The sequence below is a fragment of the Gobio gobio genome (assembly GCF_949357685.1).
Source record: "Gobio gobio genome assembly, chromosome: 7".
Classification (NCBI taxonomy): domain Eukaryota; kingdom Metazoa; phylum Chordata; class Actinopteri; order Cypriniformes; family Gobionidae; genus Gobio; species Gobio gobio.
The window spans coordinates 29,996,718-30,015,238 of record NC_137103.1 but is presented as its reverse complement, the minus strand read 5'-3'; the positions used below and the strand labels follow the sequence as shown (position 1 = coordinate 30,015,238).

The following is an 18,521-nucleotide window of genomic DNA, read 5'->3' as shown; positions in this document are numbered from 1 at the left end:
AGAGACCGAAAGAGATGAAGAGAAATGAGGCAACATTTCATTAACTCCTGCTTTATTTTGTGTTTTCATCAGCAACAATGCTTGGGTTTCCTTAAAAAAAAATGTCTGACCTCAGCCCAGTATTGCTGTTTGGTTTCAGAATCCATGTGAGCAAAGCCACCCAGGACCAGTGCCTTCATCAGGGTCCGCTGGACTGTGCTGGACAGCATATGTAAGGGAGGACTGCGACTGGCAAACTGCTTAGCCAAGTTCCACCAGTTCTCACACTGCACAACAATGTTCGCCCTGAACCATGAGAGAGGAAAGAGTGAAGATATAAAAAAAAAAAAAACACTCAGAAATCATGAAACTCCAGACCTGCATTGATATTATTAATGAGATATGTTATGCACATGCACTAGCGTTCAAAAGTCTGGGGTCAACAAAATACTTTTAAGCAGCAAGGACGCAAGACATGTATAACTTTACGGCATTTATTTGAAATAAAATTCTTGTAGTGTTGAACTTTCTACTTATCAAAAAAATCTGAAATAAATGTATCAGCTTCCACAAAAATATTAAGCAGCACTGTTTTTAACATTTATAAGAAGAAATGTTTCTTGAGCAGCAAATTAGCATATGATTTCTGAAGGATCATGTGACACTGAAGACTACACTGTGTGCAGAATTATTAGGCACGTTGATTTTCTGATCATATTTTTTTTTCCGGGCACATTTGACCAATTCCAAACCACAGTAATCCTAATAACTACTATTAATTTAGTATTTAATAATGTATAAGTGATATATAATTGTTCATGAAGGCTGGAAATGAAAAACACCTTATATTAGAGTGTTATCAGAATTATTAGGCAGGTTTTATTTTACAGATAATGCCCATGAGAAGGATGCAATACTAATGCAATACTAGACATTGCAGTCAAGGCATAACCATTGGACAGTGAAATGCTCGTTAGGTCAGCAGGGTCAGACAAAAACATGTGGCAAAGAAAAGACACCTGTTAACTGCAAAATAATTAAGAATTAAGGTGAAGAATTAAGGGTGAAACCATCAGGAACCCTTTAGTCTCCAGCGCCACCATTTTCCAGAACTGCAACCTACCTGGAGTCTCCAGAAGTGCAAGGTGTCAGGATCTCAGAGACTTCAGTTAGGTAAAGAATCCTAAAAAATGACCCCCACTAAATAAGAATCATAAGCTGAAGTGTTGTAAAATACATGAAGACTGTTTTTTATAGGCTTTATGGACATATAGGTTGAGAGTGACTCTTGAAGGACCAGCACCACATCCTCTAGTACCACTGTTTGAAGAATTCATCTTCCAGAATCTGGCAGTACGTTTTGGGAGTTCATTTTTAGTCCATCTCTGCAAAACGGACTTCAGGATGGACTAAAATGAACTCCCAAAACGTACTGCCAGATTCTGGAAGATGAATTCTTCAATGGTGGAAAATGGTGGCGCTGGAGACTAAAGGGTTCCTGATGGTTTCACCCTTAATTCTTCACCTTAATTCTTAATTATTTTGCAGTTAACAGGCGTCTTTTCTTTGCCACATGTTTTTGTCTGACCCTGCTGACCCAACGAGCATTTCACTATCCAATGGTCATGCCTTAACTGCAATGTCTAGTATTGCATTAGTATTGTATCCTTCTCATGGGCATTTAATAATTTTTGACTTTTCAGTCTGAGTTAAATCTCTTTTTTGGCTTAATTTATCTGTAAAAGAAAACATGCCTAATAATTCTGCACACCTAATATAAGGTGTTTTTCATTTCCAGCCTTCATGAACAATTATATATCACTTATACATTATTAAATACTAAATTAATAGTAGTTATTAGGAGTACTGTGGTTTGGAATTGGTCAAATGTGCCTGGGAAAAAAATATGATCAGAAAATCAACGTGCCTAATAATACTGCACACAGTGTAGACTAGAGTATTGGAGTAAATGTATGAAAATAGAAAAGTGTCATTTAAATTGTAATAATATTTCGCAATATTACCGTTTTACTGTATTTTTCATCAAATAATTGAAGTCATTGCAAGACTTTTCAAAAACATTAAATTTTGCACACCCAATCCTTTGAATAGTAGTGCATTTGAATGAGAATAAAGAGAGACAATGGACTTCTGAAGAATTAGAATATAGTAAATGATTAATATGTACTACATTCATGGTTTTTGTGCTTGATATGCTTGCATCTAATGGAAAAGAGCAGCCTTCTTAAAGTCTCTTTTGTAAATGGGTTTATAATGACTTGAGTACTTGAAACTACTCCTGCAATTTCTTTAAAACATTTTTTTAACATAAATATGATACACAGTGCAACTTAGAGTTCATTTAATTTACATTTATTAATGTAGAATTATGCAATCTTAAAGGGTTAGTTCACCCAAAAATGAAAATAAATGCATTTATTACTCACCCTCATGCCGTTCCCTCCCATAAAACCTCCGTTCATCTTCGGAACACAAATTAAGATATTTTTGTTGAAATCCAAAGGCTCAGTAAGGCCTCCATAGCGAGCAAAGCAATTTACACTCTCAAGATCCATTAATGTACTAAAAACATATTTAAATCAGTCCATGTGAGTACAGTGGTTCAATATTAATATTATAAAGCGACGTTAATATTTTTGGTGCGCCGAAATAACGACTTGTATAGTGATAACCGATTTCAAAACACTGCTGCATGAAGCTTCAGAGCGTATCGAATCAGCGATTCGATTCAGTGGTTCGGAGCGCCACAGTCACGTGATTTCAGCAGTTTGGCGGTTTGACAACGCGATCCAAATCATGAATCGACTCGCTGATTCAATACACTCCGAAGCTTAATATAATAATATTAATATTGAACCACTGAACTGATTGTGGACTGATTTAAATATGTTTTTAGTACATTAATGATCTTGAGAGTGTAAATTGCTTTGCTCCCTATGGAGGCCTCACTGAGCCTTTGGATTTCAACAAAAATATCTTAATTTGTGTTCCGTAGATGAACGAAGGTCTTACTGGTGTGGAACGGCATGAGGGTGAGTTTTCATTGAATTTTCATTTTTGGGTGAACTAACCCTTTAAATTTAGAAATGACTTTCAGATGCAATGCCATAATTCCACCAGCAGATGGGGCTCATTAAAAACATGGTCTTGTAATCAACTGAAGGTGTATGAAGACATCAGCACAAACCACTGGCTCCCATGAGCCTGTCAGTGAGCAGCTGTCCTGCAGGGCGTTTGGCTAATTAGACACATATTTAGCTCGCACTGATACACATTACACCAGCAGGCAGACACAAACCTCTCTCTCTTCTCCACTAGAGTCACTAGCAGCTCCACAGTGTCATTAGCCAGCTCAGGCTCAGAGCTCCACACTGACAGATTATTGATCACTTTCTCCAACAGATATCCCACAATCCATTGCGCCCCCTCAGTGTCTGCTCCAAACGCTGTGCTAAGGGGGATACTGATCTAAGGATGAGAAGACAAAAGACAAACACACAGAAGCGGAGTCAGAAGCAATAAAAAGTCACATAAAAATGTCTAGGTTGTGTTCCAGGAATCGGTATGTGATTTCTAAACAGAACCATACAGAGAACCAAAAAGGCTTCATTTAGACATGGTGCCTGCTGTTTCCACACATCGATCCACCTCATTTTGGCAACTCACTTGGCCGTAGAGTTTCTCGTCCACCAGCAGGTATGTCTTGGCCCAGCGCCGAAGAAACCAGACAATGTCTTTGCCCATCTGAGGACTCAGGAGCTCAGTCAAACTCGCTCGCGTAGCCCGAGATTCCACCTCTGATGTTCTTAGCACCGCCGATAACAACCTGTGAAAGAGAGAGAGCAGAGTGCAAATTTAGCTGAATATAGGAGGCTATTTTCTGCCAGCAGAACAATCTGAAATAGAATTTGACAATCTGTTCTTTACAGGAAAATGAAGGGAGAAGAAAAACAAGTGTGAGAAATGGCAGAGGGGATGGAACAGAGTTCATGCCGGTTCTGTCTAGATGCTCCGAGACTCAACAAAGGCCCACAATAACAAACGGTATCATTCCTTCACACCTCCACTGGTAAAGAAAGAGGACACAAGAAAGGGATTATAGCAGCTTACTATCCTGGAAGACAGATATCCCACGCTCCCCGCGGAGTGCGCCACCATTAAATGTTTCACATTGTTTGCAAAGATAAAACCCCACTGACATTTCAGAGCTGCGGGGTCGGTGCCTGTTATTGGGAAACACAATCCCTTGGCCCACTGTCTTTCCAAATCCTCTACAGTCTGCTCGCTTTCACCCACCCATCACCAGCCTACTGTCTCTCCAAATCCTTTGACCTCCACATCGCCCCCCATTCAAATTCTCCATCCCTCCCCTACCCATCAACTCAGCGTTCTTCCAATCTTTCAATCCTCACCTCTATCCCATTCCACAGTTTTGGAATAACTCCATCCATTAAGACCAAATCAGATTACAGGCAGATTTTTACAGACAATAACACTAGGTCTCAATGAGACCCTACCAGTAACCGCATAAACAGCTTCTACATCATTAAAATTACACTATTCATTAAATTCACAGTCTGTATCCCATTCCAATCAGATTAGAATCAGATCAAATATCTGCTTGGAAATGCCAGGGGAAAAAAAACCCTGTGTGTGTTTAAGCAGAACACATGCATTGCTCCTTCCCCTTCACAAAAAAACCCCCCTTTATTATAATTATTAATAATAATAATAAATTATATGTATTTCCATATCAAGTTAAAATTATTAATAATCATTTTCAAATATTTTTTACACACATTTTTGTGTGTATTATTTACATTTCCTATTTCTATATTTAAAACATTACATAATTATATTTATTATATATTTTATAATTATTGTTATTGTGTATTATTATTATTGTTGTTGTTTAATAATAAATATATAAATAATTTTACATTAAACCATCCTTTCTTACAACAACGGTGAAAATAGCACTTGAAGAAAAAAAAGAAAATCAAATAGGAAGCCGCTACTGAACACACAAATGACTGCGGGCCCCTAGTGCTCCCCTCTGACCCTGGGCTCTGAGCGGCACCTGGCCTGGCTCTAATTGAATAATGTATGGGGAGTGGTGTTGCAGGATTGGCTGGCGCCGGGGCTGGGGCCACTAGAGGACTGCTGTTCGCGTGGCAGGCCTCGCTGGGCGCGTGCCAGGGCATTCCCCGCTGGGCAAACGAACTGCAGATCAAACGGCCTGTGCTACACCACGTCTGCTCTCTCCAGCAGCATTTCTGAGTGATAAACTTTGAACATGAGGAGGCTTAAATCACCACGGCATTGATCCTGTAGGCAGCAAAATCAGCCAACAGTTGGGCTGGTTAATATGCTCGCTTGTTTTATGATTTTGAAAGAAGTTTCTTATTCTCACCAAGGCTGTATTTATTTGATTTAAAAAAAACACAAAAAAACCTTTACAGTCCTTTACCGTCACTTTTGATCAATTTAATGTATTCTTGCTGTATAAAAGTATTCATTTCTTTTTTTTACAATTCTAAATTTCTAGGGCCAGATTTACTAAACAGGGCAAATTTGCGTGAGAGCGCAATTCCAAAAAAGCACAGATGGGAGTGGAAAGTTCTGCACGTGACCTACTGAAGACAGATCATTTCCATTATGACCAACGCAATCTACCAAGAGCATCGCAAATTAGCGTCTGGTTTAAGACATGCTTTTTTGGGGCGGTAAATAATGGCACAAATACCAGTGAATTGACTAGCAAAAACCTTAGTAAACCACCTAGCATGATTAATTTAAATCAGGGGTGTCCAAGCCTGCTCCTGGAGAGCTACCGTCCTGCAGATTTCAGTTCCAACCCTGCTCCAACACACCTGTCTGTAATTATCTTGCACCCTGAACACCATGATTAGCTGGTTCAGGTGTGTTTGATTGAGGTTGGAGCTAAAATCTGCAGGGTGGTAGCTCTCCAGGATCAGGGTTGGATACTCCTGATTTAAATACTCTCCGCTCATAAATTTTGCGTCTGAAAGGGAAAATCCAACAAATGCATATGCAATAAGGTCAGCCGCAAAAATAACCGTGTTTCACTGCGTGTCTTTAGTAAATCCTGACAGTAGTTTAACGCAAAAAGAGCATTAAAGCTGGCGCAAGCTGTTGGTAAATCCGGCCCCTAGTCTATTATCGGACCCAGGAGCCCGAATCGGACCCAGACAATTTTAGTGAAGATGATCGAGCAGAACCTGTTCAGTCCTCGAAGGGATTTTTTTTGAGTAAAGACTGCGGATCTATAGTGATCGCTACTGAATCACATTGTTACTTTTGTATTTTTAGAACGATTATAGCCAAATACACACTTGGAATTTGGTTGAGATGGCGACAACCGGCGGGACAGGTGCGTCAGGAGCTCTCCTGGCGCTTTTAGTTTTTGAAGTTATTTTAAACTTGACAGATTCGGGTCCGTTTCTAAACATAAAGCGACATTCCCACAATATAACAGTGTACCGAGAAACGACGTTGATAAAGCACTTCGGACATGGAAAGCATATTTTAATGCAAGCGTTTGTAAACACGGCGGCCGGCCGTGATCAATACAACAAAGTAATGCAATCCGGGGCAAACGCCAAAGTGACAGTGGGATCATCATCATACTTTATCTGTTGCTGTCCGGAGATGTGCACCCGTGCCCAGGTCCGGCTTCCCGTGGTGCCAGCTACAGGGACCCAGGGAGCATTTTCCCTGCTTCTCAGGGGCTGGGGCTCGCTCGACATCGACCGGGAGGAGGTGGATCTCTCGGTGGCGGGGAGCGGAGATCTCGGACAAAGAGGTCTATGACGCCGGGCTTGGGGAGCACCGAAGGCCTGGGTTTTCCGGCTATTGCCGCGTGTATCGTCAACAACGGAGCTCTCACCGTTAAGGAGCAAACATCTATTTCCTGGCCCTACGTTTCTGACCCTACTGGATCATATCATTCTGATGTCATGGTAACTGATCATTGCGCTCAAGGTAAGCGTGAAAATCTACACGGCACAACCAACAGTGAACTCAAAAGCATTATAAACCCTTCTCTGAAAAAACACCGCAAACTGAACTTTTTTCAAACTGTCAATCATTCTCGATTGATCTGGGATCAACAACTTAAACCTAGGGGTCTCTTTGGAGGGCATATGAACATTCGTAGCCTCACCCCAAAGTCTGAACAAGTACATCATCTTCTCTCTAACTCTAACCTAGACTTTCTAGGCCTGTCAGAATCGTGGTTACATAGCAACTCTCCATCTGCTGCATTACATGTACCAGGGTATAATATCTTTAGACGGGACAGATCTGAGGGAAGAGGGGGAGGGGTCATGATTTATATAAAAGATCACATCAAATGTCATCAGATATGTTGGCCTCTTGACCATGATTTGGAGTGTATTGGGTTGAATATAGTGCTCTCATCTGAAATGTCTTTTGTGCTCATTGTTGTATATCGTCCTCCCTCCACTAATAATGATTTCTATGTCACTTTTAACAAGCTACTTCAAGCATGTGATTTTAAAACTGAGGTAATACTGCTTGGTGATCTAAACTGTAACTGGCTAAATAAGACGAGTAGGAAATCTCTTAAGCAGATCACAGACAGTCTGGATTTTACCCAATTGTTGGAAGGACCTACTAGAATAACTACATCATCTCAGACACAGATAGATTTAATATTCAGTAACAAGCCTGAACGAATTGTAAAAACATTTAATTTTATTACTGGACTGTCTGACCATAATCTGACACTACTGACAAGAAAACTTACAAAAAAGCGCTTTCATCATTCTAATAAACCTGTGGAGCAACTTAGGATCCCAAAGAATGAAATGGATAATTTTCAAAGGGCAGTACAGCAGACCAAATGGACAAATATATTTACTGGGACCAACATAGAAGAAGTCAGCAAGATGTTTGCCATTAAGCTACAAAGTCTAGTTAAGGAGTTCACTAGAAAGGTAAAAATAAAAAAAATGCTCTTCCTTGGCTCAGTAAGCATATATTGAATCTGATGAAAGAAAGAGACTCTGCTTTAAAAAGATCATTAAAAACTAAGTTAAATAGTGATAGGATTAGGTTCACTTCATTACGTAATCAAGTAATCAAAGTGATCAGAAAAGCAAAAGCCAATTTTTTTATAACAATTATTAATGAGGGAAAGGGTAACACAAAGTTGATCTGGGAACAGATTAAGAATTTAATGGGAATTAGCCACAGGCTTAGAAACCAGCTAGAGTTGAACCTGAAAAGTAAATTAATACAAGATCCAGTACAAATAGCTGTTGCTTTTAATGAATATTTTATCAATTCTGTGGATGAAATCGCGCAGAATTTTCCTCTAACAACTGTAGATATTGCTAAAATAGATGAAACTAAGCCTTCTTTTTGTATTCAACCGATTTCTGAAATTAAAACTCAGGCAATTATTAATTCTCTTAAAAACTCAACAGCAAAAGATATTTATGGAATGGATTCTAAAATGCTTAAATCCCTGAATGAACATCTAGCCTACCCCATCACACAAATTATTAACCAGTCAGTATTAGAGGGGATATTTCCAACTATTTGGAAGACTGCAATTGTAACTCCCATATTTAAGTCAAATGACCCTCTGAACATATCTAACTACCGTCCAATTAGTATTCTACCTGTGGTCTCCAAGGTTGTTGAAAAATTTGTATCAGAGCAGCTTGTCTCTTTCCTTAATAATAGTCCATTTACTCTTCACCCGATGCAGTTTGGTTTCAGAGCCCATCACTCTGCAGAAACAGCTAACTGTTTCTTTTTAGAGACTGTACGAGCAATGGTTGACAAGGGAGGTGTTGTTGGTGCTGTGTTCTTAGACCTTCGTAAAGCTTTTGACACAGTCAACCATCAGGTCCTTCTTGCTAAACTCTCTACTTTTAATTTCTCTCCTTCTGCAATTAAATGGATCAAGTCATATTTAACTGGTAGAACTCAATATGTTTCTGTGAATAACCATCGTTCATCAGTTCTTAATTTATTCACAGGCGTACCACAAGGATCTATACTTGGCCCAGTTTTGTTTAGTCTATATATTAATAATCTGCCATCAGTTTGCCCTAATATTAATACACTAATGTATGCGGATGACACTGTCATTTATGTGCATGCCAAAACAAAACATCTGGCTGCTGCCAAACTGACCATAGCCATGGATCAGATCACCAATTGGCTAAATCGTTCGTGTCTCCAATTAAATGTAGATAAAACTGTGGGAATGTTTTTCACAAAGAGGCAATGTAACCTTGTGTCAAATATAACAATTTCGGGTCAAAACATTAGTATCGTGCCACAATTTAAGTATTTGGGCGTAATTATTGACTCTAATCTTTCTTTTAAAGCACATATTAAGAAAGTGTGCAATAGGGTCAAGTTTATCTTAGCTAATTTTAGATATATTAGAAATGCACTTACTTTTAATGCTGCCAAATTATTTATGGATGCCATGATTATGTCACATCTAACATATTGTCTGACAAGCTGGGGACAAATTAACAAATTATCACTAAAACCATTAGCAATTCTTTATAAAAAAAACTCTTAAAGTCTTGGACCAGAAGCCTAACAGTTCACATCATTGTATTATTCTTAATAACCACAAACTGCTAAGCTGGGAAGATGTAATCAAATATAAAAACATCTGTCTGGTCTATAAAATCTTCCATAATACTGCTCCTGCTCCCTTAAATTCACTCATAATCCAACGTAATAATAGCAGTCAGAGCACCAGAAGCACTACACGAGGGGACCTTCTTATCCCATTCAGGAAAAGCACATTTGGTCAATTATCATTTTCTGTCACAGCAATACGAAACTGGAACTCATTGCCCATTAAAATAAAAGACATACACACGTATTCCTCCTTTACTACACACCTTAATAACTGGCTGTCCGACAATTATAACTGCACACATTAATCTGACAGATGGGATGTGTTTGTGATGTGACATGGTCATGTTGCTGCCATTAGACTTTTGTTGCCTGCCTCAATGTTAGGTCTTGTGTCTCAATGTGGCTTTTGTATGATTATTTTGTACGCAAATTTGAACTGTTTTAATGCATGAACTGCTTTTATGTCTTTGCAATTGGTGCTTGTTTGTTTGTGCTTGTATTGTTTGTTTGTCTTTGCAACTGGTGCTTGTTTGTTTGTGCTTGCCTCAAGTGTGTGTGTCACACATTTGTACGTCTTACACCATCTTGCTTAGCCCTGTTGTAAATATAATTGTAATTTATTTTACTTGATGTATGCCTATTAACAACTGGCCGGGGACTACAGCTGGAAATTAGCCGTAGAGGCTAAAGCTGCTCTTTTTATAAAAAAGGGACTGTCCACGTCATTATAAACTAATAAACTAAACTAAACTAAAACTATTATGAAGCTTTGTGGCTGTTCAAATGTATAAAAGAAGAGCATGCTGTGCAAAATAGATGGGCCTATATGTGCAACAATGAGGAGAAAAAAAACTGAGTATATGAGGTATAATAATACTACATTGTCAATGATATTATAACAAAGCATCTATATTTAGAGGCAAAGCACTGTACACACCTACTGTATGTTCAGTTTTTAATATATGAAATTTGGCACACATATAGGGTACATTATGAGTTATTTGATCAAATATGGGGTCAGTCCCTCAAACCCTCTAGTGCCACTATCAAATTTCCAGAATCAGATTTCACATCAATTTTCTAACTCCCACAGCTTTCCTTGGATTGACCCTAAATATGGCAAATATCACCTTTATGGTTGTCAAAAGTCAATTAAAAGCCTTTTGATAAATCAAACCACTCGCATATAATTTAAATTTGACACGAGGATACCATACAAGAAGTGAGGGTGCACAGTGAGTGCACAGAATCAGCTTGAAAGTGCCGCAAAACTTCTGAATAATATTGCCTGAAAAATTGGAATGAAAAATTGTCCTGAAATCATAGCATGACTCCAACACCTACAAACTACCAACAAACCTGAACTTCTTTACAGAGTATGCAATTCATAATTAATGACACCCTTCCACATGTATACTGTGAGGACTCTTTACCTGATAACCGAGTCTGTCCTGTTGCATCCAGGGATGGAGGTGGCCTTCTCTCCAGGAGAGCCGAGGAGCTGCAGTGTAGTGTTGATATCCACCTCAGTCGAGTGTTTGATAGAGTACTCCATCACTTCTGAAGGTATCAATGGTGTCTCACCCTGAGGGTCATCAGCCAAGAGGTAGCCTGTTAAAACACCATAAGACTTCAGAACAATGACAAAAAGCAACTTAAGTGACTGAAATGCTTCTAAATAATCAAATAATGTCCAGTTGTGTATGAATGAACACAGAGGTTCATCCTGACACATTAGAATTACCTGAATGGAAACCTCCACAGACAAATGCAAAGATGCTACTCACATTTGAGAGTGAAAGTGAACAACATGAGGCTCAGTAAATGATGACAGAATGTTATTTTTTGGGTGAACTTATTCCCTTTGAGGATGACACGAACCTGACACTAATATGAGCCAATGAATGTCTTCGTAAAGGTCATCTAGAACTTTCCGGTCCACTGTGCCTGGGTCTGCAGAGGCCATGAGGTGCTGTTGGTGTCTCTGGAGCTGCCCGTGAAGCCGTGTGACTCGGTCCTCCAACAAACTGAACACAGATGGGAAATGTAAGGCTCACAGTGGTTGTTTACTACAACAGTTTCTCTGAAGAGGAGTGTGTGTCTGTACCCTGTGAGCAGAGGTATACAGTGGTCTGCAGCGATGCGGCCCAACATGCCAATACTGGCAAGCTGATCTGAGAACAGCTCTCTGTCGTCCTCCTGTAGCTCGTTTATTTCTTCCTCTTCATGAGAAGCGACACCATTTGCAGTCTAAAAAGACAAAAGCATATGACTGGAACCATGTGCTGGAGCGGCTGTGTTACTTTGGCAGAGGATTATTTGAAGGAAAACAGTTTTAAACATTTGTTGTGCTTCATGCTTTTCCATTTGAATTAAGATGAAAAAGCAAGCCACAAAGTCAACAAAAAAAAAAATGCAAGAAAAGCAATTTGGAAAGCCAAAGACATTTTGTCAATGTTAACAGATGAGATTTAACATGGTGAGAACGCTGTGTTTGGACGTGAAGGTGAATAAATGCAGTTGTTCTGACCAGGTTTCTCGTGCCGTCGGGAGCTGCGAGGTGACACTGGATGTAGGAGTTGAAGACCTGCACAGCCGGCTGGACGAAGCAGCCCCGGGGGAAGTGCTCGTCCTCCTGAACCAACGTCAGCCAGGACTCCAGTAGCTTATCATATGCCTCCATATACACCATGTCATCTTTATCCAGCTAGAGACAAATAAACGGATGTGCCTTTAATCAGGTCACATGAAATCCTCTTTTTCTATATTCCATGCTCTAAATTCCAAGACCGTTCACTCCTCTCATGGAAAACAAATAAAAAATATTGAATCCAATTTTTTTTAAATGTACATATTACAGTTACCCTGATGTTCAATAACTTAAATATGTTAAATGTTATTTGTAATAGCACCTACTGTGATTCATACCTCTAAACTTACTGAACACTTAATGTTTTATTTAATACTATGTAAGGGATAATGTACATCCAGCCGGTTGTTATTGCATGCAGAATAAACCCAGGGGGATTGAAGCGAAACGTACAAAACATTCTGGCAATATTTTAGCAGCTGCATTTGTATGAAACAAGAGAGCGAGTCTGCGAGTGACAATTTAATAATTGTACACAAAATATTGATTTGAGTTTTAATATTATTAGCTCACCAAACACAAATCTTTGATGAAGAAAAAAACGTTCCTAAACTTCAGTTACCATGATGAGCTTGTTTTATCAGTTCTTACTGGTTGTTATCAGGCAATAACATACCGCTCGCTGGATGGGGCGATTGACCAATCAGAATCCTCAGAGCTGTGTAATACTGTTATTAACACTATTATTCAAAAATACTGCATTAAATTGATCAAAAGTAACAGTTAAGACATGTTTCTAAAGATTTCTATGTCAAATACATATTTTTTACAACAAAAATATTAAAGCAGCACAACTGTTTTCAACTGATAATAATAAGCAGGGCTGTCGTGCTATGAAAAAAATTAAAGCATTAGCATGTGTGCGATACAGTTTTCCATGCGTGTAAAACACAGTTTGTGTGTGAAGTTAGTCGATGCCGCATGCGCCCCCTGCTCAATATCCTTTAAAAAGTATTTGTTCAGCACAAGTTAACTGGCTAAGACCTACACACCGGCAAATCCGCTCATCATAAAACCAAAGCTTAGGTATGATGTAAATTAGATTAATTGTGGGGGTGTGTAGTTTAAAGTTTAGCTCAGGTGAGAGCTCAGGCTCTTTTCTCGCATTCTATACATAATCTATTCATAATTTAAAGAAAACTTTTTTCGTCATTTCATTACGGGAGTGAATCCGCTAAATACTTCTGAGAGTCCCTCCTGCAAATTATTTATTACATTATTGGTATTAATAATTAAATTCTTTATTTATTTTGTATTTTCAAGTAATCATAGTGGTTCATTAACCCTTCTAGGCTGTTGGGGTCTGAGCTTAGTGAAAAAATTTTTTTTCCCTTCATCTAAATAGCATGAGACTTTGTGACTTTTCCTGTACTTGCCATCATACTTTAGAACAATAAAAGTACTAAAGTTGGCTATAACAGTAATTTAATAATCTATGAAATTAATTATGGCAAATGAGATGAGTGGTCCTCTGCAGCCATCTACTGGTTAGAATGGTAATTTCATATTAAAAGTGAAAATCATCCACCATGCGCGTCACATTTTTCATGTTATTGCCATGAATTAAAATGTAGATCTTAACATTTATTACATTTTTATATATTTTTATTTTTAATATCATTTTATTTTTAAATATCATTTTTATATTTAATTTTACTTAAGTATAATAATGTTGTTGTGAGGTTGAATTGGTAATGGATGTTGTCTGGATTGTCACTTTTGTTTAGCCCAATATCTCTGTCTACAATGTTAAGCAATAAGTGTTATGTTCCTGCAGTATCATTTTGGGCAAAGAAAGAAAATGTTTGACTGAAAAGTTTTCTTGTTAAGGGTTGGATTTTGTGTGCACTGTATGACACATTATCAGTCCTTTTGCCAGTCACCTGCCTGTTTAAGCGACAAACTGTGCTACTTGAGGTTGCTTTATGAGATGTAACATACGCTTTATACTTGTGCTACAATTGTGCTGACCTGACCTATGCTACAAAATGTTCAACCTCTGTAGCAACAGTGCTATGTGCAAAAGAATCGTAAAAGTTAACGTACAGCCCTGGTTTCATGGATCATGTGACACTGAAGACTGGAGTAATGACTGCTGAAAATTCAGCTTTGCCATCACAGAAATTAATTACATTTTAAAATATATTCAAATAGAAAACAGTTTTTTTTAAATCGTAATAATATTTCAAAATATTACTGTTTTACTGTACATGTAATTAAATAAATGCAGCCTTAATGAGCATTCTAAAGAGATTTTTTTTTGTTTTTTTATCTTCCAACTCAAACTTAATTAATTTTATGAGAAACTAACCAAACCCAAACTAATAAAGAACATGTGAAACTAAAAGGAATAAAATCAGGAAATCAGTGTCCAGCCCTAAATATGGGTGTGAAAAAGTACACTGGTTTTATTTTTCCTTAATACAATAAAAAGTCTGCTGCGACAGAGCAGTTCTCTATATAAAAAAAGACCAACGAGTTTGACATTCACTGACATCAGCAACTCTGTAAAGTGTGGTTGTAGTCTGTTGTGGCACAAATGCAGTACTCACCACCTCCTCCAGGGCGGCGCTGCGACCAAAGGAACACGTGAGTAGAGTGAGGCAGTTAATAAAAGAGGCGAAGAGCTCGTTCGGGAGCGCTGTCAGAACACTACGGGGAAATGTGCTGATGAGGTTACTGATGATGTTGGAGATACCCACGGCCTCTGAATCTTCAATCTCAATCCTGTCAGAGGGTGAAAAAGACAGTTAAGGACAGAACAATAAATGTAAAAACAGTGGCAAGCCTGTCTCTTAAAGGGTCATCCCACAACCAACCTCAGTCATTGTTCGCTTATCTTGGTCTATCAGGGAGTGTGAGATACAGCATGAGCCTGCAGTGGAGCAGTGTAAACGGTGCACGTTTGGTACAGCCTGAATATTTATCCACTAGAAGTCCACATTAATGTTTTCAGTTTAACTGAAAATCTTTGTCTATAAGCACAAATACCTCAGCTGCTGTAAAGGGAGACTTGGGATTTAAACCACAACATCGACCTGTCGTTGTGCTGGCACACGACCTGGATTCTGGGAACACAAGGGTTTTTTCCCTCTGAAAGAGCAGTCGAGGTCTGCCTTTCTTTACGCTCCCAACTGAGGCTCTAACCCATATCAGATGGATTTAAATTGTAAGCAGAAGAGTTCAATCACGGCAGATTGGCGGACCTGCCGCATGGTTTTCCGATGATGCAACTGGAAAAATGCTCCAGGAATAGGTGATTACAGAATGGCAGAGACCGAGAGAGGGAGGAGTGGGGAGAGAGAGACCCCGACTCACTACGCCTACTTGTTCTCAAATTCCAAACAGCAGTGTATGAGAGAATGTATGTGTTATTTAAAGCTGCAGAGACATCATTCCATCTTTATAGACACTAGAGAGCATTTACAATGCAAGTACTAACACACAACTATGCCAACAGTGTCGACTTAAATACTTTTTAGGGCTCAAAATGATTAAGTAGTAAAGAGCATTTTTGCATTACGAGTGCATATTGTCTCCATTTATGTTTCTTGAATAAACTACCAAAGTAAATATTATTTATTTAAACAATTAATTCTATAAACATAAATGGAGAAAATAAATAAGCGAATAAGTAGTAGTATTTTATTTAAATAAATATTTATTTAAACCATGCACTTCAGGGGCATTTTTGCCCCCACATTTTAAATATATGGTTTAGTAGCTTTGTAACTTGCCCTGGTGATTTTCTAACCCCGCTATCTGGTAGAACCTCCCTGTCAAGAACATGTCTGGGTCATATTTAACTTGAACATTAAAAGAATGAAATAAATTACATTTTACTTAAAAATAATGAATCCTATGTTTAAGATCATTAAGATGATTTGCATTGCTGTACAATTTTATTAATGGTCCTAAAATAACAACCCACAATATAATTAATTTGATGGATTATAATGATTGTGTTGTGAAATGTGACCTAGGCATGTTTTCATTAGTTTCATCTATAGATTAGACAACTAATATGCAGTACTCTTACAATTCAAAAGAATACATTTGTGAATAGCAAGCACACAGAGCAGAACATGACTGAAGGTCTCAGAGAAACGCACCCATTGATCATGTTGAGCAATCCCTCCACCAGGTGGGCCAGGTAGGTCACCTGAGCATTCTCATCGGGGAAGATGGGGCCATGCATGGAGGCCAGCTGGGCCAGGCACTGAAGGGAATCCTGCGCCATGTCAGAGTCCTCTCTGATCTTCCTGTGCACCTACAAGACAGAGACAACAAGAAAGAGAGGGGCTGAAACACGTGCCATTTCCTGATTCAAGTCATTACTCTGACGTAAACCAATCCTATTTTCAAAAACCCCATAAAAGGAGCATGTCGGATATCGGATCATCTCTATAAAACTGACTTTCCTATTAACTCAAGAGTAGATTTTAATGCCAAAATACATGTCTGCATACCTTTATTGACTAACCGATACCAATAAAGACTACACATAGATCAAGACATCCTACAACGAACCAAACGATAAACTCTCAAACCGATATCAATGCAGCTCACCAACAGACGGAAATCCTTTTTACTCAGGAGACATGATATCATGAGCATATAAAAGAGAGAATCGAAGCAGTGGAGGTTGGAGAGAATGTACATGTGACTGTAGGTATACTCTACAGTGTTAAAACCAGACAGGCCCCCTCAAAGAGTCCAGGAGGAACTGCAGACCGGCCCATGGGCAGCTGACAAAACACACAGGCTGGGGAGCTCACACACAGTCTCCCTGAATCACAGAGAAAAGCCTCTCTCATTGACATATAAAAACATACTTTTTCTCTCTCTCCCCTCTTTTTCTTCTGCTCTCTCTTACACACAGATACACGGGTCTGTCTTCGATTTCTCATCTCACGCAAGTCTCTGAAACTTTCTGCTCAGTGGAATGATGAACGGAGGAAAATTGTAGAATACCCCATACCTTCGCCAACGGCAAATCTACAGCCTCTTGCCACAGACAAAAACACCTGGCCGCTTCAACCCAGGCCAATCAATCAGATCGCCTTCTCAAACACCAATCCAGTCCGATGCGTTCACAAGGACGAGCGGCATAAATCGAGCGCAACATGGTCAAAGAGACGGCTAACGTTTCGGAGCGGACTGACTCAAGTCTCCAGCACATATGGTTGTTTGGCACACTCCTTTGCTCTTTTTCTTTCCTAAATCCCTGGAATCTTACTCTCGCTCGTCTGTTCGCCAGACGTTCTGGTGGAGATGCTGTGCGAAGAGGTGCACGGAGTCGGATGGAGCCCGCTGAATGATCTGGAAGAATGTGGATGAACCTAAAGCGGCATTTCCCCAACATATACCACCTCCTACAGATACTCGGATGAACATCAGCCACTGGGCAAAGTGCTAACGCTAACACACCATAGCACAGCCCTGTCTGCTAGAGTGGTGTGAAATCATCCTCTGAGCTGAAGAAGAGAGGGAGGTAGAGAGAGAGGGAGGTAGAGAGAGAGAGAGAGAGAGAGAGAGAGAGAGAGAGAGAGAGCGAGAGAGAGAGGAGGGGTGTGCGGGGCAGATGAGAGAGAGAGAACTGGATCGGGAAAGAGGGAACGAGAGAAGAAAGGAAAGAGTACAAGGCCAACGCTTTGCGAGCAGCATGCTCTGAAAAAACAGCTGCGCAGAAGAACATCCACGCCATGTGAACTATGCCAATCGCCTTGAGTCAGACTATAGTTAGAGTCTGGCAGGGGGCATCTAAATCAAAACAAGACAAGGTAGCTCTCCGAAATGAATGCGAGAGAGAAAAGAGGCAGGGAGACCTATTAATAGAGAAAAGACAAAGCCTGGTGTCAGTCCACGGGGAGGATTAGACCCTCTCCCGTTTTCTATTCTCACCGCTTATTGCTCCAGCCGCATTCAGCGTGTTCAGATCCTGTTACAAAATCAGAGGCCACAATCAATCACCTTACGACAGCGTTATACTCAAAGTGCCATAACAAGCCCTGATTGTGTTTATACCATAAACAAACCACGCACATGCTCTGAGTCAGAATCTGATCTCAGCTTCTAAAACTCTTTGCTTAGCGCTAAACACATGTGAGTGAATCTCATGAAACGTGTCAAAAAATTATTATATATACACACAAATAGAAAAAATCTCATTCTCATTGCTGAAATGCAAAGAATATTTAAAAAAGCAGTA

At 39.3% G+C, this 18,521-nt stretch overlaps 1 protein-coding gene across 2 annotated transcripts in view; it reads right to left on the bottom strand.

The window, feature by feature from the left end:
- Nucleotides 1-18,521, bottom strand: part of xpo4 (exportin 4) — a 47,875-nt gene that overhangs the window by 7,086 nt on the left and 22,268 nt on the right. For both annotated transcript variants that reach the window (XM_079821076.1, XM_079821077.1), the window contains 9 exons: nucleotides 16,423-16,580; nucleotides 14,863-15,037; nucleotides 12,191-12,367; nucleotides 11,768-11,910; nucleotides 11,542-11,687; nucleotides 11,094-11,271; nucleotides 3,667-3,826; nucleotides 3,299-3,468; nucleotides 111-285 (listed from right to left, as the gene is read on the bottom strand). In XM_079821076.1, coding sequence (XP_079677202.1) covers nucleotides 111-285; nucleotides 3,299-3,468; nucleotides 3,667-3,826; nucleotides 11,094-11,271; nucleotides 11,542-11,687; nucleotides 11,768-11,910; nucleotides 12,191-12,367; nucleotides 14,863-15,037; nucleotides 16,423-16,580 — 1,482 coding nt within the window. The remainder of the gene's footprint in view (nucleotides 1-110; nucleotides 286-3,298; nucleotides 3,469-3,666; nucleotides 3,827-11,093; nucleotides 11,272-11,541; nucleotides 11,688-11,767; nucleotides 11,911-12,190; nucleotides 12,368-14,862; nucleotides 15,038-16,422; nucleotides 16,581-18,521) is intronic.